This window comes from Ptychodera flava, chromosome 4 (assembly GCF_041260155.1).
Source record: "Ptychodera flava strain L36383 chromosome 4, AS_Pfla_20210202, whole genome shotgun sequence".
Taxonomy (NCBI): domain Eukaryota; kingdom Metazoa; phylum Hemichordata; class Enteropneusta; family Ptychoderidae; genus Ptychodera; species Ptychodera flava.
This window is the reverse complement of record NC_091931.1, coordinates 28,400,027-28,427,617: the sequence shown is the minus strand read 5'-3', so window position 1 is coordinate 28,427,617 and position 27,591 is coordinate 28,400,027. Positions and strand designations below refer to the sequence as shown.

Sequence of the window (27,591 nt, the reverse complement as noted above, 5' to 3'; positions counted from 1 at the left end):
CGCGACTTTTTTTACTTTGTACGCAATTTTCCAGAGCCTATGCGTACATCGTACGCAAGTAGAAAAAAACTAACGGAAACACTGGCAAATGACAGCTAGCTGGCTCTCACCATCATCAGAGCAGACAGGAAAATGGTTTAATCTTAGGCTGCTGCACTGTCTATGGTTCAACGTACCTGCGCTGATAACATTTCCATTTTTATTTAAGTGTGCATGCAGTGAAAAGCTTCTTATTCTACCACAGTCAATATTGAGTTATCTCACCCTGTGTGGTTTCAATTGATCCAACTGTTAGTCAGAGTAGTCAGGTTACTGTAAAATTATAAAGAAATCACCTCTGTTGATGTTTGGCCAGGCATGAATGTAAAGAAAGAGAACATCCGTCAATTCAGGGTGGTACATATAATTAGTACGTCTCTTATCTGTAGTTTGGGATCTAACTTTTGTCTGGAGGCAAATCTGAGTCTTGTGGACGTGTGCGTTACTTGCCTTCAGGGTAATGTCATTCATCATCCCAGGCTTGCATTTTCCACTGATGTATCCGACTACTGCACAGAGAGACAGCTGTGATGCCTTGCTGAGACACAGTCGCACTGTCAGCTGTGATAAAAGTACAGTGTTTGGAGAAATGGTACTGCTGGTTTGGTGTTTTCTCATTGTGGATGAAAGGAGGCTGTATTACTGTTAGTCTTATTAGCAGAACTTACATGTAGCTGTTTGTTGGAGGCTCTGCAGATTCAAACCCACCTAAAACCCATGGGTGAAACCCAAGAATTTTCTGTTCTGGCATGATGTGATGATAATGATATGTGATTAGGACAAGGAGGGTGAAAATGTTATGTGTTCATCAATGTCGTAGAGGAACACGATTTAAAACCTCAAAATGTGGTATTCTTCGATTGTTTACGGATTCTGGAAGACAAGGGCAGACTTCATCTGACGTACACTTCCCGCATGCAATTTTGGTCGTAGCTTGTAAGGCAAAGTTGAATGTGTTTCTCTTCAGTCATTGAGATATGTGAAACTGCGTCTGTTAGAGTCCTCTGCTCTTTGATAATTAGATTCTGAAAGTGCCTCAAAGATTTTTTTTAAGTTCACTCAAACTCTTGACATTTCATGCACTGAATTTATGACTCTCCATGCAGCCCTGGGGAGTTTCTTGTCCTCAGTGCTTCCTGAAAGGTCCTAGGATAAATATTTTGAGTGGAGTTTTGGTACCCTGCTGGGAGCCTTGTACTGTAGAGTTCATTGCTGCACCCTGGGGGGAATATGGTACCAGGAGAAATTCCTGCTAACCACTGATAAACAGAATGTGGAATGGCCTCTATTGTATGAATGTCAGAAGGATCAGTTCTGTAGAAAAGTAAAACTGCCAGAGGTTTATTCTTACCAGAGCTGTAATTGTAAATCTTTGGTTTAGACTAAATACTTGCCATGTAGCGTGCCAAATTTAGTCATATGTTGGACTAAACTGACCTACAAAACTGGCAGTGACCTTCATAAATTAAAGCTGGGAAATACCGTACTTGTTCACTTACAGCAGAATCTGTTTTGAGTGAAGTTACTGCTGTCAGATTGCAAGTTTTGTGTGTTGATGAAAACTGTAACAGTGTGTTTGCTGGATAGTACAAGACATGAAAACAGTGGCACAGAATGGCGGCAGATCATCCATGTAGCCGACACGAACACGAAGTGTCTGTTACCGGCTACCATAAACTATTAAAAATAGTAAAGAATGAGCTACAAAATCACTATCAGTTTTAAGTTGCTGGTAGAATAAGTCTGTGCCTTTGTAAAAAATAATATAAAAATAGTAGAAAGTGAAGAACCAGCTGAAAGTTAGTTGACGAAACTTTGACCGCATATCATTTGCATCTCATTGTCGGCTACATGGACTGTGTGCCAGAATGGCAGGCTGTTCGCGGGAGGGAGGGAGGGGAGAGGAGGAGAGGGAAGAACAAGTTCAGGCAACATGGAGATGTTGACCCTTTGATAACCGTCAATATCACTATCATATCATGTTGTCAATCTCAGGGCAGTGGTCTCATACCTCAAATTAGAATACTGTATACACACATATTGTGATTGGATATATTTAGAAAGTGGCCTGATGTGTATCACTATCCAAAGAGCTGACTACATCTGGCAGGCAGCCAAAGCCTATAGAATATAAGGGTACTTGAAAGTCTGAACGCTTCCTCAGATGCAAATTTGTGCTTTGTTATCCTGAATTTTATTGTGCTCTGCCAGGAGTACTGTGAGATGTGACTTGTAGATGCGATAAATTACTCAACTCTACATGTGAAGATAGAAAATAAAACAATCATGTATTTGAATGGCTAAGGACCAATCAATCTGCATTTTTACAAGTGTTTTACATTAATGTAGTATGTGCCTTGAAAGTGAAACGCTTAAACTTTTGCTCAAACTTCCTTGAGGAATCTTTCAACCATACTCTTTCGAAATCAGAATAAAAATCAGGAGTCACTTTGCAAATTTTGGTACTAGAGAAACAAATTACCAAAGATTTACCAATATATGAAATTCAAAATGGCCACCATCCCTGTGTTAACTGTACAGGGAAGAATAAAATTTTTTATTTTCGTAAAAATAGGATGGTTAAAATTTTTCTTACACCAAGAGCTTTAAAAGCCTCCATAAGTGGTAGATTAGAAAAGAATTGTAAAAATTTTAAAATCTGAATATCTGTCCCTGAAGCGCATTATACCTTAAAGAGGCACTCCCACTTGGTAACATTTTTAAAACACATTTTTTTAATGCCAACGGTCGATATTTGACGTGGCGACTCCGCGCGGATCGCGAGATATCGATAAAAACATGTCATTTCCCGAGCGTATTTTTCACATCCCGAAGTTTTACGATCGTTTCTGGTTATGACCCGAAACCCCCCGAAAGTGTGTTGTTGTGCTGATTGACGATATTCTAAGGAGTCCAAAAACGTTCGAATGACGCAATTAATTTACCTCCTACTGCGATGACTTTATATACATCATTATCAATGCCTTTACCTCCGGTAATCTTTTTTGAAAACTTCTCCTTAGTTTTTGTCGTTTTCATTATTCTCAATTAGTTGTATTAAATTTTTAAACAATACCACATAGATATCAGTTTTTACGTGTAAAATATTAGTAGCCTCTGATGACTACATTTTGTCGTCTGCCACACAGTTACGCGTGGTTCGATACATAGCGGCCGCCGCGTGTGGTATGCCACGCGGCGGCCACTATGCATACTATGTATCAACCGCACCTATCTGTGCTAGTCACCTATGCGAATTCTGGTGGAATCAGCAAACTTTGCTTTTTGTTTTTTTACCGAGTCAGTAGGACTCGGCTTTCTCCCATGGGACATGACCGCTCACCGACGTGAGTGGTACTGCTGTGCGTACAGCAGCGTCAGCGTAGATTCGTACTCCATAGCTTAGTTGACAATGGCCCCAGTGCCGAACGTTCTATGTTCGGAAGCTGAATTCAGGTGGGCCACCGGAATTCAAACTTTAACTTTTTTGAGGACATGTTTTTATCGATATCTCGCGATCCGCGCGCAGTCACCATGTGAAATATCGACCGTTGGCATTAAAAAATGTGTTTTAAAAATGTTACCAAGTGGGAGTGCCTCTTTAAGGGAACATGGAGAATAACAATTCAAACACACACGCATGACAAAGAAACTCAGTACATTTATGGGAGAGGGGGTTTTGCTGTATTTTGATTTGCATGCACAATTTTGCACCAGTGTTATAACTTGTAAACAGTGTTTGTATTGTGCATAAAGCTAAATGACTATTCAGGAGATTTTGTTTTTAAAATAGTTGTTGAAAACCTGTCAGCAGTTCAAACTTCCATAAAACTAAATCAGATTCGGTAATTTATTATGTTGTGGGAATGGTCAAATAATTTTGTCATCAGATGTAAAATAGAGAAACAAAATCCCTTGTTGCAATCTAAGATTAATATGTGAAAATGTCCAGTGTTCAACTTTTTTCAAAACAGCCTATAAGTGTGAAATATGTTATGTCAGTACTGAGGACATCTGTTTTTGTCCACACCAGAATTCACATTTCATATTGTACACTGCATCTTGCTTGCAAAGCCAATATTTAATGCATTTGGTCATTGTCTATTTGAAGAGAATAGAGACATAGGTCTGTCAAAGGAAATGATAAAAATATTTTCAAAAGTTACAGCTGTTGTCTTCTTTAAGTTAATGTTGAATGACAACAATATGCGTGGAAGAACTGGACTCATATTTGAAAAGAGAAAAATGGGCCTCAAAATCATCATCAATTAAATAATGATTTTTCCTGCCAGCAACAGCATGCACAATCAATACCTAGGGATGTACACAGGTCCCCAGCTGCTTTTGATCTGCATTAACTCATAATCAGACAAGAAACTGGAAAGTGATGCAGATTGTAGTAGACCAAGCAAGGAGATCATACAAGTCATTTTATAGCATGATTTGTGTTTCACCAAAGAGATTTACTTTTACGTTCGAGTTGAATGCATCTTCTTCAATTCAAACAAAGGTATAGATGATTGGTCATTGTGTGTATCTGCTAGTCAGGCCTAGTATTGTTCAAGTTGCCAGTATATCCACTCAGAATGTTCAAAATATCAACTACTTATGGCTTGCTAAAAAGTCATTTATTGGTGGCCAGGAGAAGGAGAGAATTCACACACTGTGTGAAGCCAACCGTCAGCCTTCATCCTTCATGTATAAAAAAAACTTGCTCTGTGAATAACCTGCCAAAGCTAATTACAGTAAGAGCCAGTCATGATGTCTGATGTCTGAGTTAAAATAAAATTAGAATATCAATAAATTTGAACACACATCATTAATTAATGTAGAATTGTTGTAAGAAATAAAATTAGCATCTCAATAAAAATTAACACGTTATTAATTAATGTAGAATTTTGTTAGCAAAGCTAAAGTTTGATCATGTAATTTTAACATGCTTTTTAGAAACAGAATATTACACAGTTACTCAACAGTTACATGTAAAATCTATCAAAGACATTCAAAGTTGTTTTTCTTCGATTTTCATGTGTCTATCACCAAATAAACAACATAGGAAGTCAAATAGTTTTATATCCATTTAAATTCACATCATACCATTAGAGAATAAAAAAACTAGTATCATGAGTGTGATATTGAAAAGATTGGCAAGATAAACAACTGAATTGTAATCTGTTCCTTAGAGAAGGGAGTCCATAACATGTGATCTAAATGAAATGTTACCATATTTAGTATTATTGACGCATATACATTTGCACATCAAGATTTGCATCGTTGAAATCCTTGCTATTAACTTCATCCATCAAAGCCAACTGTAATTGCATTTTATTTATACAGACATGTCATAAGAATCATGAGTGTCCTAGCAGTAGATCTGTAACTTAGTCAGTAGATTTTATGTTCTGCCATTACACAATCATTTCTTCCGATCAACTTTTGAGAAGTTCAGTTCTCAATGATGACTTTTGTATCTTCTCTTGTACAACACACATGAAATTTATTAAACTCCCAGCAAAGATCTCTGACCATTTATATAATTATTGCTAAGATTTCTGACCATAAACATTCTTTGATACAGCATGGTCCCTCGAAAGAGGGACCGTGGATACACTAGCTTTATTATATAAGGAAGCAATGAATATTGATGCCTTCACAACTATCTACATGCTAACACCCCTGCAGTACTGTCATTGTATTGCATATGACTCAGGGGAAGACCTCAGAACAAAAGAGTACCATTGGAATGGATATTGAAATACGAAAAATACTATTTCCTTGGTAAAATCATATTGTCCTTGCTTCCCCATATCCAGTTGTCTGTATGAAATACCAGTACTACTCTGAAATGAAAAGTTCAAATCTCTGATTCCTCGATCAGTACCACTTTGCTCATACAAGATGTAGCAGTTGTAATTACCTGGCTTGTCCCTGTAAATTACCTGACTTGTAACCAGCCTCACAGGTTCTGAGCAAGCTGCCAGTTTTGCCACTCAAGACAGCAGGACAAGAGCGAGAAAGTCTGCTTTTAGTGTTTGTTCAAAGGAAATGCAGAAACTGCACTTGTCAGAATGTCTGTCTTCAACTATTTATGTGATGAAAATTTCAGCTGTGTGGTCTTCCTTGGTGATACAGGCAACATTAGCAGCAATATGGCATGTCAACAAATAGGTGTTAAGTTACACTTAACAGTACAGTAACAGTCTGTTCAGATGGGTATCTTTATCACATCGGCATTTTATGTCCATCAGGTAGATTCAAATTCAGTACTAAAGATTTGCCGGCATGTAAAACAGGAGGACCCTATTTTCCCTGGCAAATCAGAATAGTTTAACATGTTAAGTGTCTTCGGTCCTTATTCTGCAGAGATAACACTTATGCATGACATTGTCAGAAATGACCTACATCCCTTCTGACAAATATATGTAGGGGAATAAGTCTATGTCATGCCTGTACCAGTTGAGAGAGTTTGAATAAAGTGCCTATGCCTACCTGCTCATTTGTTTTTCTGCCAGGATCCAAGAAAGCAGCAATGACTCCGTCATCACATGTAATTGTACTGGAAATGAGGTCACTTTAGGCCTTGGATTACACAAGCTACCTTTCTCACAGAAAGGAACTCACTTTCTATAATTACCGTACATTCCATAATCAGTAAATGTACCAGCGTGTGCCTTTACAAACAGAAGGTCACTGTTCTTTTTCCAATATACCTTGAATCTGAATGGTCAGATTTGTTTATTTGACTGTCTGTCTGCATGGCCATGGATTATAAAGATCACAGGAATATAATCACAGGAAATAGCTCCAAAATAAACAGAATTTCATGATTAGTATGCTAGGCTGTTATCGGGAATTATTGTTCTATGTATTTTGAATCCAAGAAAAACACTAATTAATGGAAACTATCAATTAGAATATTGTATAATATTTTGTAATGCATGGAGTGTGTGCCTTCTAGGAAAGTAGTCCTCCCAATAACTGTAATCATCAAAATGACAGTTATATGCAAATTAAAACTATTCTCAGCCAAATTGAAATTACTTAGTCACAAGTGATTTGCCATTTTCCAAGTCTTTTTAGTCACGATCTGATAATTATTTCCTGTATTTTGAAGTCTTGTTGGACAGTTTGACTGAATTTCCTGATTAAATTCATTTACTTTGCCGAGTTTAAGTAAACAAAACAGATGTCTTGTGACTGCTTATTCATTCGACCTTGTCTGATACTGTAAAATGATGGCATTGCAAAATAATATATCATGGTAATCTCAAGTACATGTAGGTTCACTCTTACATTTTATACATGTAGGATTGTGGGATACTGTTTTGGGCTCAATGTGTAGCATCTCGGAAGCTGTTATCCAGTTGGTTGGCTGAATCTTACTGTTATCATTGAATTACCACAATCAACGTGCAGCAGACTGTTTTGCAACATAAAACCCAACCATGCATCCATTACTTGGTATTGCTGCCCCTCCTCCCCCCCATAATTATTCTATCTTTTACTGTAAGTCAAATCTTTGCAATGGGTCTTCCAAGAGGTTTAAGTTCACTACTGCAAGTCTTGTGTATTACAAAATAAAGTTGAAAGTACACTCAATTTTCATTGAGCCTGCAAATCAAACCATTGGTCATCTTTACTTTGTCTATCAATAGTCTCTGTATGAATGTTTGTGTTTCAAATACCAATCAAAATTCCTCCACATTGCTGGTGGCTCTTTTACCGTAGTTTGAATTTCTCATAGTTTGGAAGATATTATGGATTCAATAGAGTATCTCAACAAAATTCAACATGGTTCATTTAAAATTAGAAGTGAAATAATTGTGCACTTTGCAAACATATACATAAAAAGTAGTCTCTCCTGAATGCTTGGTTCCACATGTTATATACATCCATCCATTGCTATTCTCAGCGCCTCTGTGAATGATTCATTTCAGATGCTTTTTCCGTTCAGCATGTCTCTCAAGAGAGACATTGACATTTACATTCTTCTTGATATCATTCCATTCTGATCCTTAATGAAGGGTGACATACTGTGGCAGTGTTTATCTAGAAATGTGCACGTAGGAAGATTGTGACAAAATCAGGATAATTACATCACAGTCACTGATGCACAGTCATAGCCAAATATGGAATAATCATGGCCAAAAGGGGAATATTCAGCTGATCAATTATAAATGAGTGTGTTTCATTAACTTCTTATCGTATTGTGATCAAGACTCTTTTCTGTTTCTAGGCTCTCCAAGTACTGTGAACATGTTAGCAGTGTTCTTCAATGGCTTGGAAAAACAGAGGGGTAGCTAATTTACATAACAATATCAATTTGCATATTCTTTTGTTATGAAAATTCTGTTACGAAAATTCAATTGATGGAGATATCACATTCTGTCACCGCTCAGGTGACTACTCCTCATTTTTTGTATCCAGTGCACATGAAGGCCACACAACAGAATTACTCATGTGACCATGGTATGGCAATCATGTGACAGACATATGTTTCAATGTATTGAAGTGAATGACATTGTACATGTATAATGTGTATCATATATATATATATATATATATATATATATATATATATATATATATATATATATATATATATATATATATACACGTATGTATACACGTATGTATATATGTATGTATGTATGATATAATCAACAATGAACACATATTTTATATGTTTGTATTTGTGTATGTTGATTTTCATACAACAGTAAATTGGTGTGAACTTGCAAGTTAATGACTTGGCAAAGTTGACCATACCATAATGACAGTTACCACATGTATTACAGATATTCATGAAGTGAGCCAACAGTATTTTCATCGTACAGGTTCCTCTTTGAAGTCCATCAATCACCAGCCTTTTCATTTTAATGACACTTCCGTATATTGGAAAATTTTTGCTTAGTAAATTTGAATTAGTGTCGTAACAATACAATGACTTTTTTCATATCAATATCATGTAGTTGGTGCTCTGTACATGTATGTCCTTTATCTGCTCACTGTTGATGAAAATTTTGTGTCATGTCCTGTATATCAATGCATGGATATTTCTTATTGCATCAATACTCAGATGATTGGTTGTCAGTTTATCATCGGAATACGATGCATAGATATTGATGATGGAGATCAAGTAATTGTCAGAGATTCAAAGCACAAAATGAAATAAAATGCAATCCTATTGAATTTAGTCATAAAAGATATTGAATAGAAAAATATGTCATCAAATACTCAACAGGAGTATAGCTTTTATCTCAGTTTTGTTTTGTTTTGTTTCCATGCCAATGTGTGATGGTCTACCAGCGATGCACAGTTGAGGCCTGTAGAGGGCAGTCTCTGTTGGAGGAGGTAGAAATGCTGCAGTGAACTGTAGCAATTAGCTGTCCAAAAATATGACGTATCAAGATACAGATATAGTGTGGATTAAAAGGACAGTTCACTTTTATGGCCAGTGCAATGCACTTTGACCTTTCTGTCATCAGAGAATTTACATGATATTAATGAGTTGTCATTTTTAGTCGTCATTAGTATGGTGTAAGTATGAGAGGTGTTAAATTTGCATTTTATTTAATATTTCCTTGGTCCAAAAGTTCACAAATTTAGAAAGAGGTGTTTGGAATAGTGAGACAGGTTTATACACAAGTTAGAAGATCAAGAAAAAGTATGTCTTCATAGTTTCAGACTTCGAGTGAATATATCAGTTTGAACTTGTCAACCAAGGCGGAAAATCAGTGGAATTTCATTCCATTCTTGCTCCAATAGAAGATTTATAGTGTCATTAAAGGCTTATTGAGCAGATGTCTTGTATCAGTGAGGTGTGGCAGCGAAAATTAAATCATTGAAAGGTGACATGACAAAAAGGATGTACATAATGAGAATGAATTAATCTGCAATCTGTAAGGAATGTTAATTATCGGCCATCAGCTGAGCCTGATTGATATAATTGCAGACACCAAAAAACAAAAAAAACCAATCATTATTACAGTGTATCCCGGCACATTAGTGAAAGGTTTATTTGAAGTGCATTGATCAATGAGGGGCAGCAACTGGCAATGACGTATTTCCATAGGGGCATGTCCTAGTCAGCTAATCTGCATATACAGGCAGACGCATGCCAGTAATGCTCCAACCTGCAGCCCATCTGTTAGCCATCGTTACACAGAGCTGCTGAGCATGATGTGATCTGGCAGGAAAAAAAATATATATCTAATGCGCATGTTGGACTTTGAAGCCAATCTGTGGTTATTTTGTTCTGTCGAGAATAGCTGTGTTTTCATAAAAGATCTCATCATGTAATGTGTGGCGTGTTTTGGGATTCTTTCTGTGATACTCAAGTGGTCCATGGAAGTCGACTATGATTTTGACTTTGAGGGTGAGTTTGAAGTTTGTCAGTTTTTTTTTTCTGCAGGGTGAAGTTCAGCCACCTGCCAGTACCTGTTCAGAAAAGAACCATGATCTTCTCTTTCAGCTTATCCAACGTAGAACTGAGAATGTATTTGTTTTTATTCTTCGTTAAACATGAACGATGCCTCTTCGTTCAGCCAGATTTGCAGCAGCGTAGACAAAACCCAGTGGTTGAGTCACCCTGCATTGAAATGACAGTGTGACAATAATGAAAATTTACAGTTCAGCTTAGCTCCCCTCAGTATGCGTAACATGAGAGCTCAGCTGTAATGATAACAAATGAATGGACTGTGCAAAATCAGTGTCTCCAACAAAGTGTTCTGGAAAGCTCCAGATTACCAGCACTGCACCTAGATATGCAGATGGTGCTAATTGAGTTTCCTTAATCATTGCATCGCTGTCTGAGAAAATACATACGTTTGACTTTGATCTTGATTCATTTTTGCTGTCTTTTTATTCACCATTTATGATTGATATTGGTCTGAACTTAATACCGACAGTATATTGATGCTCTTCAGCAAGTGATTGTATATTGTTGGTTCAGCTGTTGCCACTCGGCGGTGGAACCGAACAATTCCAATCGACAGCCCACAGTATTCTGTCCCTCTAAATGCTAACCTTTAAAATACATGTAGAGACCTAAAAAAGCGGAGTGTGACTTGCAATACTGGTCCTAGCCAGTTGTCATTTGAGAGTCAACATCATGGTACATGGAATGAGATCACAGTTGGACTTCTAAGTGCATAGGATACATTGCATAGCGTCAGGCAAAAAGTGCAAACGCATGACACATATTTTCTAAGAATATGTTCATTCATGTATGGGACAGTTGACCCACTTGGTCATGTATCACCATTTATTCTCATTTTCCAGTTCATCAATTCATTCAGTAGGGCACACTGTACACGTACCTCTGTGCTTGGCTATGTAGTTTCTCTGACATGAATACAATATGCAGATTTACAAAAATAAAGTACATGCGTGTCGTTGGGGCACATAAAGTGAATATTTGCACCACTTGCAAACTATTAATAAATCAAAGTTAGTCATACTGAGAAGGAAAATAAAATGAGTGACAGTTCACTGTGAATACATGTAGTTGTCAGTGAGTTTAGCGACAGCGTAGCCAGGAATCTGGTAGTCTTCATTATAGAGGTACACGTACATGCTTGTCATATCGGTTACCTGGTAAGATGCTCAGTTACAAGTATTTACACAAGTATCTCTGATGTGATAACACTTGTTTGTATGAGATAGTACAAGTCACAACTAATTTCAACATCATAGAAATAGATGGTATTACTGTGTGCCATAATCAAGGTACTTCCAGTGTGTGTATATGTAACTACCGGTATGTCTCAAATTGCTGATTTCTAACTCCCATTGAAACATACCCTCTATGGTATATTGCAACTATGTGAGGTACCGGTATGTTGAAGATAAGGAGTTCTGAATATTGACTTGATCTGTTTGAAATTGAAAGTTGGCAAATTTGTGTCATTTTGTTTGTCCGCAGTGACTTAGAGTAAACATTGTTTGGAGTAATTCATCCAAATTATGAAATTTATCAATAAACGCTGCTCAGAAATGCTGATGATTTCCACTGGTACATCTCTGTCAAAAGTAGTTGTTTATACTCATTTCATACATATGCTATGATATCTGCTGTTAGTTGGTGACTAAATGAACAAACAGAGAAAATGGTACCAAACTAGTAAAGTTTCAGTAACTACAAGTAACTCCTTGTCGTGTAAATGATATGTGATTCTACGTGAATATTTTTTTAACCAGCTGTAATGGACCATAACTACATGTATTAATTTTAAACATTCATCGAACAGATGATTGATAATTGCTATTATATTTTTATGCCACTTCTTTTCTTTTTAGACATGAAAAATTTTTTTTTTTCATGCATGGTGTCATAAATATTTGTGTCTTGGTCATTTCCTAAAATAAAGTTACCGTTGTTATTGTTATTATTTCCTGGAATGATGGCATATCGGTTTCATGGAAACTTTCCCCGTATGCAAAGCACCATTCAGTGCTGCCTATTGTGACAACTACAATATTTCATCATCAGTGGCTTTTGAATGAAATGGCTGATGTGGATATGTTCTTTATTTTTTCCTGTCTTGTAGGTTCTACGCTTAGTTTAGCCACTACAACCACCGGTACTTCGACTCCTTCAGTGGCGTCCACTCTACCATGGGGAGCTCCTAGAGAATACCGCGACAACTTCAGCACACTAGCCATCCCTATCGATACAAATGTCAAGCCTGGGGAGTATGTCTTACAGAGCCTCTTTGCTGAGTTCACTATCCACGCAGAGAGGAAGATTGAGAAAATTATGGCAGAGCCTCTGGTGAGTGAGATGTGTGCTTGTGTTGTGCTGTTTTCTCAAAATGTCTTGAAATTTTGAATTGAAAGATGTTAAAATGTACATTGTTCTCTGTGTGGTTAGATCATCCAGATCCGTGAACTCATGAAAAGAAATGTCTTGAGCAGAACAGCTATCGCCACACTTCAGTTTCAATATGTCTGAACAATGATATTTGATAAATTCATGGTCTTCTGGAAAACAAATATGCATTCGCTTGCCGAAAGGTAAAATCTAAGTACTATTCTACCTGTAGTAAAGGTTTCCCTATGTACATGTACCGGTATGTCTACCTTTTTTTTTTTCAAAATGCTATATGTGCCTGAAGGCATGAAGCCAGTTATGTTGAAATGTCACATCTCTGGACTATATGGACAGTTTGAAACAGACCTCTACTGTGACTCTTCACTATAGTGTATGGGCCATGTGAAAGTTACTGGTGCAGCTGGTTAGTGTAGCGAACGCTGCAGATTTGATTATGCACATGATTTTTAGAAAGTAAATATTTTATGTATTGAAATTTTGTCCGTATTGAATTGAAGAGTCGTAGGATATAATGATACTGCAGACTCTCCATTGGGTCAGGGTTGTTATATTTAAAGAGATACTTCGCTTTATACCGTAATATTGTCATCAACATGCACCATATGTTACAAAGGTTTGTGGATGGATTTTACCATACTCTTTGATATTTATATTTTTTTGAACAGGTTAAGGTTAGGGCACAACGGATTTTGACATGTTTAAGGATACATTGCAGCACAGGTCAAGTCCATGTCAATACGAGGCAAATTTATGAAAATTCGTCACTTTAAAATCAAATGTTCAGAGAATGCAAAATCATTTTAAAGTGACTGCATTTGATTTATAGGAAAATATCTTTCTGTAATGATCAGGTACTGATTAGTTTTGACATATTTATGGTATTTATACATCATTCGGTAAATGAATGCAATCTACATTAATTTTATGTGTTTGTTAGTGTACTGCTTAGGTCAACATAATCATTCATTTTCAGAAATAATTTTAAGGCGCCACAGTTCATCATGCTTCTCATTTTCATTTTCACTTTGCTAAGATGTGATCTTTAATATGGTTGGAAATCTGTCTCTTTGCAAAGTATTAGTACACATATCTTGATCATAGTTGTCATGCTAAATTGAACCGCTTTGTAGAAATGTTCACTTGTGAGAAATACCTTGCCCCTTTCTGTCTATATCTCTTAAAGAGTGGGTAAGTGAAATACTTGGTTGCAAAATTGAGAAATTATTATTATTATTATTATAGACTTTATTTCGAACCCATTGTCCATATTACGGTGAAAGAAAATCTGGTGATAAACATACACAGTTTGGTTAACTTTTGGAAATACATTGCCTTCTGTTTATCTCTAAGTCAAAGAGTTGGCAAGTGAAATCCATGGTTGTAAGTTGAGAAATGTCAGTATTTTGCAACAAAGCTTGTATGTACATATAAATGTCATCAATGGACCTAACGAAGTACATGTGCATAAATATGTATACTACTTGTACTATACCGTCACTTTATGAAATTCTCAAGTTGTACACAAATTAACTGCTGTTCATCACTTTTTCCAGTATAGTTTCATGATACAAACTCTTTAAACTTTGAAAATGCTGATCCCTGTCGGTAATACTGGTGCATCATGGTTCAGCTGATAATCACAGATCATTCATTGTACATGCGTAACGCCTGTGTAACCTCTGCAACTCTCTGCATGTGGTGTAGTCCAGTTTCCATTGCTGTTGCAGTAGGACCTGTGCTCAAAGAAGTGAGAAGGTTTAAAGAGTTTGTGTTAACACTGAATGGTTATACTGGAAACAGAGAATGAAATGGTTTATGCTGATGTTGGCTTCAATTATTCTGATGTTATCATGAAAGTGAATGACCAGGTTGTGCTCTCTGCCAACCTATTTCTACAGAGTTTTATAAGTGGAGCATGGAAGCAAAAACAAACGACTCTTGTAATAAAAAGCAGAAGTGTTTTGTCCTTTAGATGACTTGTCAGTTCTGATATGAAAGTTTGTCATCCTGTCCAGATCCAGCTGAGCTTCCACCTGGACACCATCCAAAATAAATTGTCATGTCAACAAGGGATCAAATATCTTGTAGTAGAATTGTAATTAAAAGGCTATCAAGTTGTTTTGCAAAGTAAAATTATTAAATATGTGAAATTATTCCTCAACTGTTCATTTTCTGTGACACTTTTGTAAACTATGGAGAATGCGCATGCACTGTTGGTCACAAAGGGAATATCATGGTCAAAGTGACACCTGATACAGTATAGATACCTTCTTGCACAAATTTTGAAACATTCTTATTGTAAACATGGAATCAGTGTTTTAGTTTTGATACACAGTAAATGAAATTTCACTCTTGAGAAAGTACGTTTCCATGGCTCTTTGTAAAAGTGTCAGATGTCTGTATAAATTATTTATGGCGGAATCATGGCGTCAGAGGAATACATTTATTTTCCCTCCTGCTCAACGTGACCTCGACCTCCCTCCTTTGTCGGACTTTGAAAATGGCAGTGAACATCTGCCACAAGGAATAACATAAATACAAGGGTTTCTTTTTTCATTCAGATATCAAACGTTTTTGGAATTGTAATTGAATCAGTTCTGTAATGCAATTGCTTTCCGATGAATATTGCATAGTTAACAACAAGATCCAATTATAGATGTGTCTGTGACCCCCAGGGAGAGTCATCGTTGATTGTCGTGAGGGGAGCGTGACCTTGTTGATTGTTTGATGCTGTGTATCAATTATGAATCCAATTAATTTGCCAGAGAACATGCATTCACTTCAAGAGGAATATTGAAATTACAGAAATAGCAGTTGCTAGACGACATGAAATTAAATATTACAGTCATCAACAAATATTTGCTTGATCGGTGCTGCAGAATGTTTGACATATATGTTTGCGTTATCTTGATGAGTAATCATTGTGAAATGTACACGTATATGGTGTTGTCATAGCAATTTGTGAATCTGCTTCTTCACAGGTCAAGTTTTTTGTCCCATCTGTCTCCAACTCATCAGTCCCACTTCCTGTAGCAGTCGATTCACTTTCATCTGTGGAGACATTCTCTGTGACAGTAAATTCCAAACAGTGGACTCTCATTATTTGCAACATGCTGCGTTCCATATATCAAAGCTACATATATCCGTTTAACCTTTGCATCTCCCATTTGCCTGTGAACAGGTCCACACTCACCTCTTACAGCAATGGATGTGGGCCAAACCATGACATTGAGAGGGGTAAAATAATGGGGATGGTACCAATAATTGATAATGAGAGATGAACCGAGGGCTCCAATTTATTATACACTAAGCTCAACAGAGAACAGAATACCTACTGTATTTCATTGATTCATAATCACATCAGTCATACCAACAGACTTCCTATTGCTTTTCCTAATCTTTCAAATAATTTGCAAAAGGAGAGAAGAAAATTGAAACAATTCAAGAACCATGTTAAATAACGGCATTGTGTTTTTAGCAAGTATAGGCAGGTGAGGTGTGTTCATTCAAACATGTATACTCAGTACGTACAAATGTGGCTTCTGGGAATAGCTAAACAGCATGAATACCTGGCATGAATACCTGGCAGTTCCCCAGGTATACTTGTACTTTTGGTTGGGTGACCAAAAGATTTCTGTTCTTACACTCAGGTGTAATAAAAATATCTGTATAATCTGTGTAACTACGATATTCACCAGATCAGTGTGAAAATAGTTTTTCGATGAGTGGATGTGCAATGCAAATCTTTGCAGAGATCTAGTGCTTTATTTTCCTTCTAAAATATATCAGTGTGTATCAATATACAGCTAACTTTTGTTACAAGGACAAACTGGGTACAATACAGTATGATGTTAGATAAGTGATGTCTATAAACTTTCCGGAACAGTAGTAAAAGTTGACAAGAATAGCTTTCCTTCATTAATTAAGTCAATAGATGTGTTATTACAGATTGTTGTATCACACCATTTATACTCAGTTCTACAGTTTCAACTTTGACCTCCCTACATATAAGTCCTGATCAATTCACAGTGTTCTAGAAATGTCAATTGAATTATTTCGTTCCAGAAAAATAGATTCTTGAAATTTACAGGAATGAAGCTCTATATAATGTTAAAAATACATGAATTTTCATAATTACATATTTGTGTATGATTTATTTCAGGGAGCCAAATTTAATGTATCTTTTATGATTTTCATGCACGAACAGGTATAATTACATGTAAAGCCTATCCTCAGGTTTTATTCAGAATTCTTATATAAAAGCTACTGAAATGTCCGTACAATGTCGTGTTGCAGTTTACTTCACAGAAACATTGCAAAATTTTAAAAAATGAATGAAGCTGTCAATGATTGAAGTGCATCAGAATATATTTGCATTTTTGGTTGCATGATGATTTCTGCATAGCTGGCAGGATTACATCTGATGGGGGCTGAAATGAAGCAGTGCGTTTGCATTGCAGTGTCCCAGATGTTTCCAATGGAATGTAACAGACACATATCCAGGCTGTGTCAGGTCATGTCCTGCATATCAGTGTCAGCCATGATGATAGCAGGTTTACATGTAGAGAGATGGGCTCTTTTTTCTTGACAAATTATTTCAGTAGTAAAAATGAGAGCGTCATCTCTCTCCTTGAAAAAGTCATGTTTACAATAGATATCATGACATATTATTGAATTCCTCCATTTGAAAGGGCAGAATTTGCATACTGACGTCTGTTGCAGCCTCAAGGACTATTGATTCTATGAACTTTCCTGCAAATGGAAGTAGTGACGTTGAAAAAAGGAAAGGCAGATGTTATGAAGTTTAAACGGTGTATAAACAGACACATAGCCTGCTCATGGTTGCCATTTCATATAGGTCATATCGTGTTATTGAAATTTCTAAAGATGTCACTTTCAACCTGTCATAAAGGTTGCAATAACTGTACTATCTAAAATGCCATTTGCCATGTGAGATATTAGTCAACAAATCTGTAGCATTTTCCTCTTTTCATTTTCCTCTTTTCCTAGAAAGCAGTATTTGAAACATTTGGCAGATTTCACAAGAGTCATTTTAAGACATCTTTAAAACGTCATTTTAAGACATCTTTGATTTCGTAATATTTCCTTATGTTGCTGCAAAGTAGTATTTGAAACGTTCGGCAGATTTCACAAGAGTTTTATTGATGCTGAAAGGAAAGTACTTGTTATGGTTTCTGAAGTGAGTTTTGGTACTCTATCTGAATTTTACACCGATGCTTTCTTGTGTCAACTGAGCCATTGAAAATTGAAAGAGATGTACAGAAGTAGTGACAAAAAAAATGGATTGTCATTAAAGGGACATGAGTTGCCAGCTCCAAACCTACACTTGTGACAATTTTTGTGCTCTAAAGATACAGGAATGGTGTGAAATGTCTTCAAGAGTTGGTAAAAAACTAGTAGTTGAAATAGAGTACATGTATATCTGGCAGTGTTGAATATACCAGTTGTTTGCATGAAGCCCATACTGAACAATTTTATACAAGTCGTTCTAGGGGTCTGATTACTTCCAAAAGCTATGGGGGAGGCCCCCTAAGAGAACCCAGTTGTTTTCATTACGAGGATTGTGCCCAGTGTGCTGCAGGAGTGTGGAAATCACAGCTTCCATATTTATACATTATTCTGAATTGCAATATATTGATTTGACAACACTTTGGGAATATGCTGAATGTGGTATGGGCAACAGTTGTCTGTCTGAACTAAGAGAGGGGCGTTCACCATGACAACCAACCCATTGAAGTTGAGAGTAACCGTGGCAGGTTTTCTGTATAGCATATACCTTTCACTAACCATACGAACGTCTGAAAGGAAACCATAGTGAATATCTTGAATACTTTGCTCATCTTTCATTTTTGCGTTAGTGAAAAGAGTTCAATGCATACGCATATTATTACCAACCATATTGTATCTTCATCAATACATCCTCTGTGAGAAATGAAGGAAGGATATTTGAAAAGACCAGTGTTTGGTAATGTTTTGTGTAGAGAGCAATATATTTTCAATTAGGTCACAGGTAACATGACCAGAACACCGTTAATACACTGTAGCAAAAGAAGAGAGATTAGGTCATACAGCTGGGAACATATGGGGATTTGTTCCCTGGATTTGATATGTGAATAAACATACAGATAGCATTTTACTTTATCCAAGTGATTTCTGTTGAAATCCATTCTTGCATTCCTCCATGCAATGTGTAAAAATGGTAAAATGAGATTACATGAAGTCCATCAAATGTTTCAGTGTAAAGCACTATGAACTTGTGGCAATGGTTTACCATTACTAACACTTTTGAAAACACAAATGATAATATTTTGAAAAGAGAATGATTTTGCTTTCAAGAGTACAGTTCATGTTTCCAGCACACCGTAGGTTTGAACAAACTTAGCCTCTAATGTCTGCTGTGGGCCGTTGCTCGTTGTGTATGAACACCACCAATCATATAAAGTTTCTCTGATAATCAATTCACCCACAAGTATATTCAACAGTTGTCAGCTTGTTTGTCCTTCATGTGAGTCATGCCGGATCTCAGTGGTATATGAATGAAAACAGAGTACAGAGAGCAAACAAGGAAGAAAGATAAAATAAAAAACCCAAAGTTGCTGCATCATAGTTACAAGTACATCTCTTTCTAGTCAGTGGATTCACAAATTTTGCCATATAGCTACATGTACTTGGGGGGGGGGGGGGGGGATGTGTGTACTTCACTATCCTGAAATTCGCCATATAACATTGGGAAAACTGAAAGATCTTTTTTTCATTCGATATTAAAGGAGCAGGTTGTTCATCAGCTTTATCTTAAAGCAATTGGCCAGCAAAGGATAAAAAATTGAAAGGAAAACAATGGCTAAAAGCATCTAACTCAATGTCAACAACAACTAATGCGAGAATCAGGGATCGAGAACTGCCCCTTTAAGTTTTGTTTATGTGTTACAGATACAAGATAGTCAGCATTTTGATATCTTTGTGGTAAAGTTAGACCTAACTAGACTGGTACTATGTACTTTTAAAGAAAAAAATAAACATGTAACTCTTTTTATGTGATTTGAGAGTAAATGGCTAACATTTTCGGATTATGGTGACTTTTCTTCCCCTTGGCATGAGAAGTTTCACAGCCACAGTCCACCAAATACTGAGTGCATTTTATAGTTGTGGTCAATGTAGCTGTAATTCTCCATTTGAATAGCGCTGTAATTGTAGCATCTGAAGTGACTTAAACAGCAGAAATGACTGTCATATCGTAGTGAGAATTTACCTGACTGGAAGACAAAGAGAAAGACATTCAATCTGTTTCCTTTGCGTGACGTACAGATTATCAGGCAATCAAACAATATTGGAGTCAGAGAATGAGTGAATGGAGGTGTTGAATGTGAATGTAAATGCACATTGGTATTAAAGTCACTGTTTATGTACTGGGTGTGGCTGGCGGGCTTCTTCTTTGAAAGTGCCTCCATCTGTTGTGTTTATCCTGTTCAAAGAGTTTAATTTGATGGCAGTGTCAACCGGGGTGATACGTATTTGCTCACATGCATTGTGCACTGTGAATACAGCTTTGTTATCGACAACATATTTTGTTTTGGAACACTTATCAAATGGTTCAGTGTGTGAATAAAAATATGCATAATGCTTTAATAAGTGACAGTGCTGTCATTTGCTTGAAACAACATGTCCACAATTTTAATAACTGCTGATGTGTTTGACTTTAGAATGTCATAAATTATGCAGATCCTTTCTACCTGAGGCATGAAATGCCCAATACAAGTATTATATTAATGTTATCGCCTTTCAATGAGAAGTTTTGTCTGAAAATGAAATTTTTGCTGTTTTGCTACTTGGTGGGCCTAGACTTTTACCACTCTTCAGCTCCACTGCCAGCCATGTAATTTGCATATGTGACATCATAGTTACATTGTGCAGGAGAAATTTATTCTGTGACGTGACACAAGAAGTAAACCTTGTTCTGGTATAGAATACACACAGCAAGTTGCCTAGACAAATCAGAAATGCCAGCCATAGGCATGGCTATGTCTAATATAAGCAGGTCGAGGGTTCAAAGGGGTGCAAAATACTTCCTATGTATGACTTTTAGAGCAATAAAACTTCCCACTTCGAATGTTCTGAAATAAACACAAGTGAAAAAGTATATGGTAGGTGATGTCACTGTTATCGTGAATGCATGTCCAGCTTCGAAATGTGCATGTGTTGTTTTGATGTTCAGGTAGTGAGTATTGAATTGCACACAGGTATATTCCACTGAGTGGATTCGTGAAGCTGATACTTTTGTTTGTGAGCCAACATACTGGTGTGAACTGGTCTTCATGATGAAGTACATCTATAGATGCACATAGACTGAAACCAACTCCGATTGCAGCGATCTGTGATAGTGATTGATTTAGCTAAATTTTGACCCCCTGCAGTGTCATATTCTTATTCAATACTGTTGTTTTTACTGCAAGAAACTCAGACTGAGCTCTACATGTACCAGTGTTTTGGAAATTTGGTCTGAAATTGCTATAGAACTTAGCTTCTTTACTTTCTCACACAGACTTACTGTGTGCAGGAGCTTTATGTATTTGCGCTCTCACACTTTTTGTACGAGTGAAACTCGACACTTCAGATTCTCTGTGGTCCCTTTGATAGCTACTTCTGTACCCGTGCTTGTGATCCCTATCGGTGACACGTCAACAATTTGACTGACGCTACAAAACACCCCGATGAGAACATAAAAGAATGTGTATTAGGCCTCTCAACAACCCAATACTCAAAATCTGATCAGCCATGAAAACATACACTTGTTTTGAGAGTGTAAGTTTGTGGTCTGTGTACAATGAATAATTTAGACCGCCAAAGATACCATGGGTAAAAGTTCCTATTTTCACTTGCAAGGTTTACCAACAGATAGAATTTCCTCTGACTACTCTGATATTTCTTTTTACGGTTGAAAAAATGTCTTGCTCTGTGAATAGGGAATATGTTACATGACATCTCATCTGTGTTGCAAGCCTCAGAACTGCCTCCATGTTTTCTAGGTCACTTGAAGGAATTGTTGTCAGTCCCGCATCATGACCTTCAGTCCTACAAGTTCACCTTGTTGGAGGTATATGTGGGTTAAATGTCAGACTCGTCAAGGTCATGTAGCTTGCCAGTCTCTTTCAGCAGTGTGCTGTGTCTTGACGGCTTCCCTTTGTCCGGCACACAAATGCAGTCCTATGGTAATTCAAGTAGTGAAAATTTATTGACTGTATTCCTTTATGTTCTGACAAATAAAACAGAAATTTTCTTTCAATATTAACTTACAAATAGATAATCATTTCTGGAGGTGTAATCGCGTTTGAACATGTCATTTGTTTTGCTTTAATTTTATTGATGGTGTGGCAAATAGGTAACAGACCACTTATCATGATCAATGTCAATATGTCAGTATGCTTGAAAAGACTGAAAAATTGTTGTAAGAAATCTGTCTCGGTCAGAAAGGAGACAAGGCTGTACTGTGTTTCCAAGTTTCAATTACAGTGTCGTACATCAACAGGTGGTTGTCTGTCATGTCATCGTGAATTTCTTCATGATTTATTCATTTATTTTACACATGGGTCTCAAATTATGAAGGCATGTATGGTGTTCAAGTAAATTACACGAGAGGGATTTTTTAGTCTCCGTGGGTTGATTTCAAATCACCCTTTATGTGAAATGATCGCATGATTTTTGTAAAAACATATTTTCTGTTGCCTGTGAGTACAATATATGCCAATTTATTTATGTTTGTTTTTGTTCAGCGTATTAGCTATTGACTTTGAATCAGTTGTATTTTTATTTCCTGTTTGACCAAAGTGGATCTCAATGGAATCATGTTGAAACTGTCACTGAGGACTTTCCAAAGTAGCTTGAGATGAAAATGGTGCGTTCCTCTGGTAGAATGTTTAATAGGCAGTTTCCCTTATGCAAGCACCCTTCAGCCTGAGTTTATTGAAGCAATAGTTTGTCTTCTCCCAATAAACACTCGTGGTATTGTAAGAATCTCAGAAAGTATTGGCACTTTCTAGTAAAGTGGAGCCACTTCTATTTGTGTGGTAAATACCCACAGTCTGTAAGCACTGGCACGTTTTTGGCGGTAATGCAATGCTATTCAACTGGTAAACGGTGTTTTTTTCACCTCTCACCTAACAGAGGAAGAAATATATCTCTGACATAGTGGTCGGCAAAACTGGACACCGACAGTTTTATAGAATTCTAAGACTTATTTGTGTGCTCTGTATTTGATGAATGGAGAAAGAGGAAGTATCGGTGACTACCATACTGTACCTCACTCTTGGGTCACTTTCCTGCAGTGACAAAATAGATCAATAATACATTAGTATTGCATGTACCACCTGTATCTTGGAAAACAGGGGAACTTTTTCATCCACTGGCATGGTTAGTCTCAATAGAGCTATTGAACTGCTGGAAAAATCAAAAGCAGAAGTTTAACTGTGTTTTTTTGCCAAGTTTGCAAGGGATCTCAGACAGTGTTGAAAGAAACTTATGAATTGAAAACTTATGAATGGATTACACAAACAATCCTGGTATGTATTAAAAGCCTTTGAGAGCTGTAATTGTTCCCACCAAAATTTTAGTGCAACATTTTTACCAATTTTTATGAATATTTCTGTAATTTTTTTATAATTTTGGACCAAATGGACACACATTTCATTGGCTACAGTTTGTTATCAAAATTTTGACAAAAATCTAAAAAAAATTGACTAGAGTATATTTTCTAAAGGTGACAAAAATTGACTTTTGCGCTGAAAGGGTTAAAACTTTGTATTCAAGTGTGCATGGTGTTCCTGAAAGCTAAAAAATCCAGATGTGCTTTGGTTGTTGATCTGTTTGAAGAGACTGGATGGATGCTGAAAGTGAAATCATATTGTCATGTGACTGAAAGCTTCATTTTGCACCTTGAAATTTGATTCTCTTAACTCTTTTTGGATCGCTGTTCTTGCTTTCAGCGGTTGAGTTCTATCCTTTGATTGCATGCTGAATCAGATTGCTCTAGGGACTCTGACTGAATGAATGATATTACTGTGCACTGCCACAGCCCTATCATAGCATGCGTTGTACCAGGTCTTAATGTGCACCCAGTACTGTTTCCTATTAGAACTTAAAATTCAACTGAAATTTCAGTGGTAATATGTGAACGAATGCCTGCTTATTATTGATTGATCTTTTTCAGATGTCATGGGTTGTTCTCTGGAACAGAAATTTAAAGCCTACCTTGTTGGCTTCAGGGGATTACTTTGGGGCTGGGAGGAGGGGGGGGGGGAGGGGCACTGTCAGTAACATGTACTGTACTTTCCTGTACATGAACTTTACAGGCGGTGAACTGCACAAATTGGCCTTTTCTGCCTTCAAGTCACAGATCAGTTCATGCGACAAATTTATCTTGTTTTGAACCAAACACTAAATTCTAAAGTCATGCTCAGACACTCTAATTTAAATGCTGTCTGAAGAAAAAACACATTTGCAAACTTTTGTTGTGCAGTGGATGTATGTTTAGCCATCGTACAAAATATATATCCTACAGAGCTTCATCTGTCACCTGGCCCAGATGGATTGATATTTGTTGAGCAAACACAATTACATGCACCACATGAATATTGATGGATTCCAAACCTGTGTTGTTGTTTACTGTCAACATTTATACATTGCATTCTCAGCGAGTGGCATTCTCGGCATAGTTCCCTCACTACCTACTTCAGAGCAACACAAGTGTTGGTTCCTGTGAATGGATCTGTAAAGTCACATATCTTGATGGTTATCAGTTTTGTTAATGTCTATGGTTATCCTTTAGAATTCTGTATTCATGGCTCTGTACGCAGTTTTGTTAAAACTGTACAAGGAAAGTTTACTCTTTAACTTTCCCCTACTTTCTTGGAATGACTCAGCAATGTGTTTAGAACTACACGCATTCTTTGAGCAGCATCAATACACTGGATTTGTTTAGGCAGGGATTTGTCAAAGAGCTCTGTGCAGTTTCCTTGGTTGGCAACCTCATGAAGTGTGTCAAGGGTACCTGTGTGTGATAGTCGGTGGGCTTTCCCTGGTCATGTGGTGAAATTAATATCAACTTTTTCCGATGAAGCTGTTTCAGAACGGAAAGAATCCTATGCTGGTGAGCATGATGTTGGCGGATCGTCAATGTAGCCGACACGAACACGAACTGTCTGTCCGGCTATCAAATACTATGAAAAATAGTAAAGAATGAGCTACAAAGTCGCTATCAGTTTTAAGTTGCAGATAGAATAAGTCTGTGACTTGAATAAAATAAAAAAATAGTAGAAAGTGAGCAACCAGCTGAAGTTAGTTGTACACGACGCATATCATTAGCATCTCATTGTCGGCTACATGGATTGTGTGCCATGATGTCGGGTGCTTCAGATGCTCAATGATCCGCGAGGGTTTACAATTGTTCATTTGAGTATCTTGTATTGTGGTTGCACTTTATACACGCTGTGTGATAAGGCGATACAAACAGATGTATGAAACTTAAGTGGGACGCATATTGATATATTGTCTCCACAGTGTTCAGACTTCAAGACCTTTGCCCATAGTTTCCTGGTGCTTGTAAAAAATGTCATTCCCCTTTGAAGATGAAACTCCATTTCAGCATCAGTGTGGTTCCAACTTCATTGTAGGCAGGCAGATTGTGTACGATTGTGTATTTTTTGCAGAGTTGTTGATTGTTGATTCTTTGTGGTTTAGATAACACAGATGTCACAATTTAACTCAAGTGTTTGGACAGCCAGCTTATCTGAGCCAGGTGAATGTCATCCATGATAAGGATACAAACAACTTGTGTATTGATCCAACCTGTTGAGCTTACGAATTACCGATTTATTTACTGTACGGTATTAAAACTTGCTATATTTTGTGGAGTTGGTAATTACCGATCTGGCAGATGTACATATTGTTCATTGAATTCCACAAAAAGATAAAAGAGTATGATAGGCCTGCTCCAGGATGAAATGTATACGCAGTGTTATAGGTACTCAGTATACCCATCAGGTCACGTGACAGTGGTACAAACAAAACCCATGTGTACAAACAGTATCACATGTAATTCCATGCACCTTTGTGTGTAAACTGGTTTGTATACACGGCCCTTCTTTCATATTCGAGGTCTAGCCCATTGAACGTAGAGAAATTGTCATCTTATTTTCGGAGGTACATGCTGTAATGCCATTTCGGCATGTGCTACAAAAAAAAAATGGAATTTAGGAGCATGCAACACACAAATTTGTATTTTTGTGTTTCAGGTACAGTATCAATGTTCTTTGCCCCTTAGTGATTTAAAATGCATTAATAAGTCATGACATCTGGCTTTGCATTATATAGTGATATGACCACACCCAGTTGTTGGGCAAAATTAGAAGTAGACATAATTTTTCTCTGGGTTCAACGTCATCTGTGAGTAGAGTTGCTTTTCTGAAGTCCGCAAATCCTGTGTGTTGTTGAGTCGAGTTAAGTGTAGCATGTTGGCCATAAGACAAGTGGACGGTTGACAGCTCCCTTGACAGATGACAAGAGAGTCATGGTGTCAGCTTGATAACATTGTGGTTCATGCTCTATGGTGTTTTCCCAGGGAGGTGAAAGGTCACATCAGGTGGGGTGATTGAGGGCACAACTGAACATATGTAAATTGGATTCTAGGAATTTACAGGTAATGTACAGTACCTCTTGGAGTACGCTTGTTGTGGCACTCGTGGTTTTTCCTCGTCGTGCTTCCACGAAACATTCCTGGAGGTTATCTTCTGATTCTGTGAAATGCCTTGGCAGTGAACTTCACTTGTGGATGGCCGTTGGTGAGGGGATGCAGTGCGAGCTTATTGAAATCTCAACGTGTGTTGCGTGAGCCTTCTGCTTCATCCTCATGATAGAGAGATAAGAAAGAAAACGTGCGTGTGCGTACGTGCCTCTCAGCATAACATTCTCAGTGATGGCAACTAACAAGCACTCCTTTAACTGTTTAAAGAGTACTGTGCTTTGAAATGGCAAGCACCTCCCTATGTGTAACAAGGGAAGCCAACAGCGGATTCGGCAATATCGCATGGAAAAAAACTTTATAGCAAATATATTTAAGAGACAACTGGATATTTATTCTTCTGTGGGTAGTCACAGCTGGTCAGACAGAGAGACGGTTTGCCAAGCTACAAACTAAGTGGTTTCTGTGGAGAAAAATTGTGAGGTCTGCCGGTGAGTCAACACGTAAGACAGTTAGGCAAGATTTAGGATGAGCATCGCGGTATGCCGGCAGCTACTTGATGGGTTGTATGCGCACTGCAAGATAAGAAATGAGGTTAGTTTGAAAAGTTGACGTGAAATTGCCTTCGATGCAAAACAGGTTTAAAGGGAGCCTATGGTAGAGGTAAACCATATGCTGTGGTATCTTTGATGAGAGCCAAATAATTATGAAGAGTAGACTTTCTTTACACGTTACTATTGATGCTTTCAGTCCATCCACCTCAGAAGGAAGTAAGGTTATTCATCTTGATTCATTTCTCGATTTGCTCCCAATGAAAAGAAAACAGAAGATTGCACAGCAAACTTGAAAAACACTTCACCCAAACTTCCTTATGAAAACAGTTGATTTTCTTAGGGTGCACTCTTATAGCTTTGTGAAACAAATGCACCCTCTAGGTTTATGTGGATGTATAACATTTTTTAGTGTG

The 27,591-nt window shown here is 37.2% G+C and overlaps 1 protein-coding gene across 3 annotated transcripts in view; it reads left to right on the top strand.

Annotated features, from left to right (window-relative positions):
* Window positions 1-27,591, top strand: part of LOC139131377 (protein furry homolog) — a 46,572-nt gene that overhangs the window by 14,003 nt on the left and 4,978 nt on the right. For 2 of the 3 annotated variants that reach the window (XM_070697393.1, XM_070697394.1), the window contains one exon: window positions 12,591-12,814. In XM_070697393.1, the coding sequence (XP_070553494.1) occupies window positions 12,591-12,814 (224 nt within the window). Of the gene's footprint in view, window positions 1-10,173; window positions 10,418-12,590; window positions 12,815-27,591 lie in introns of those variants that run through there. The other variant, XM_070697392.1, reaches the window with a different exon arrangement.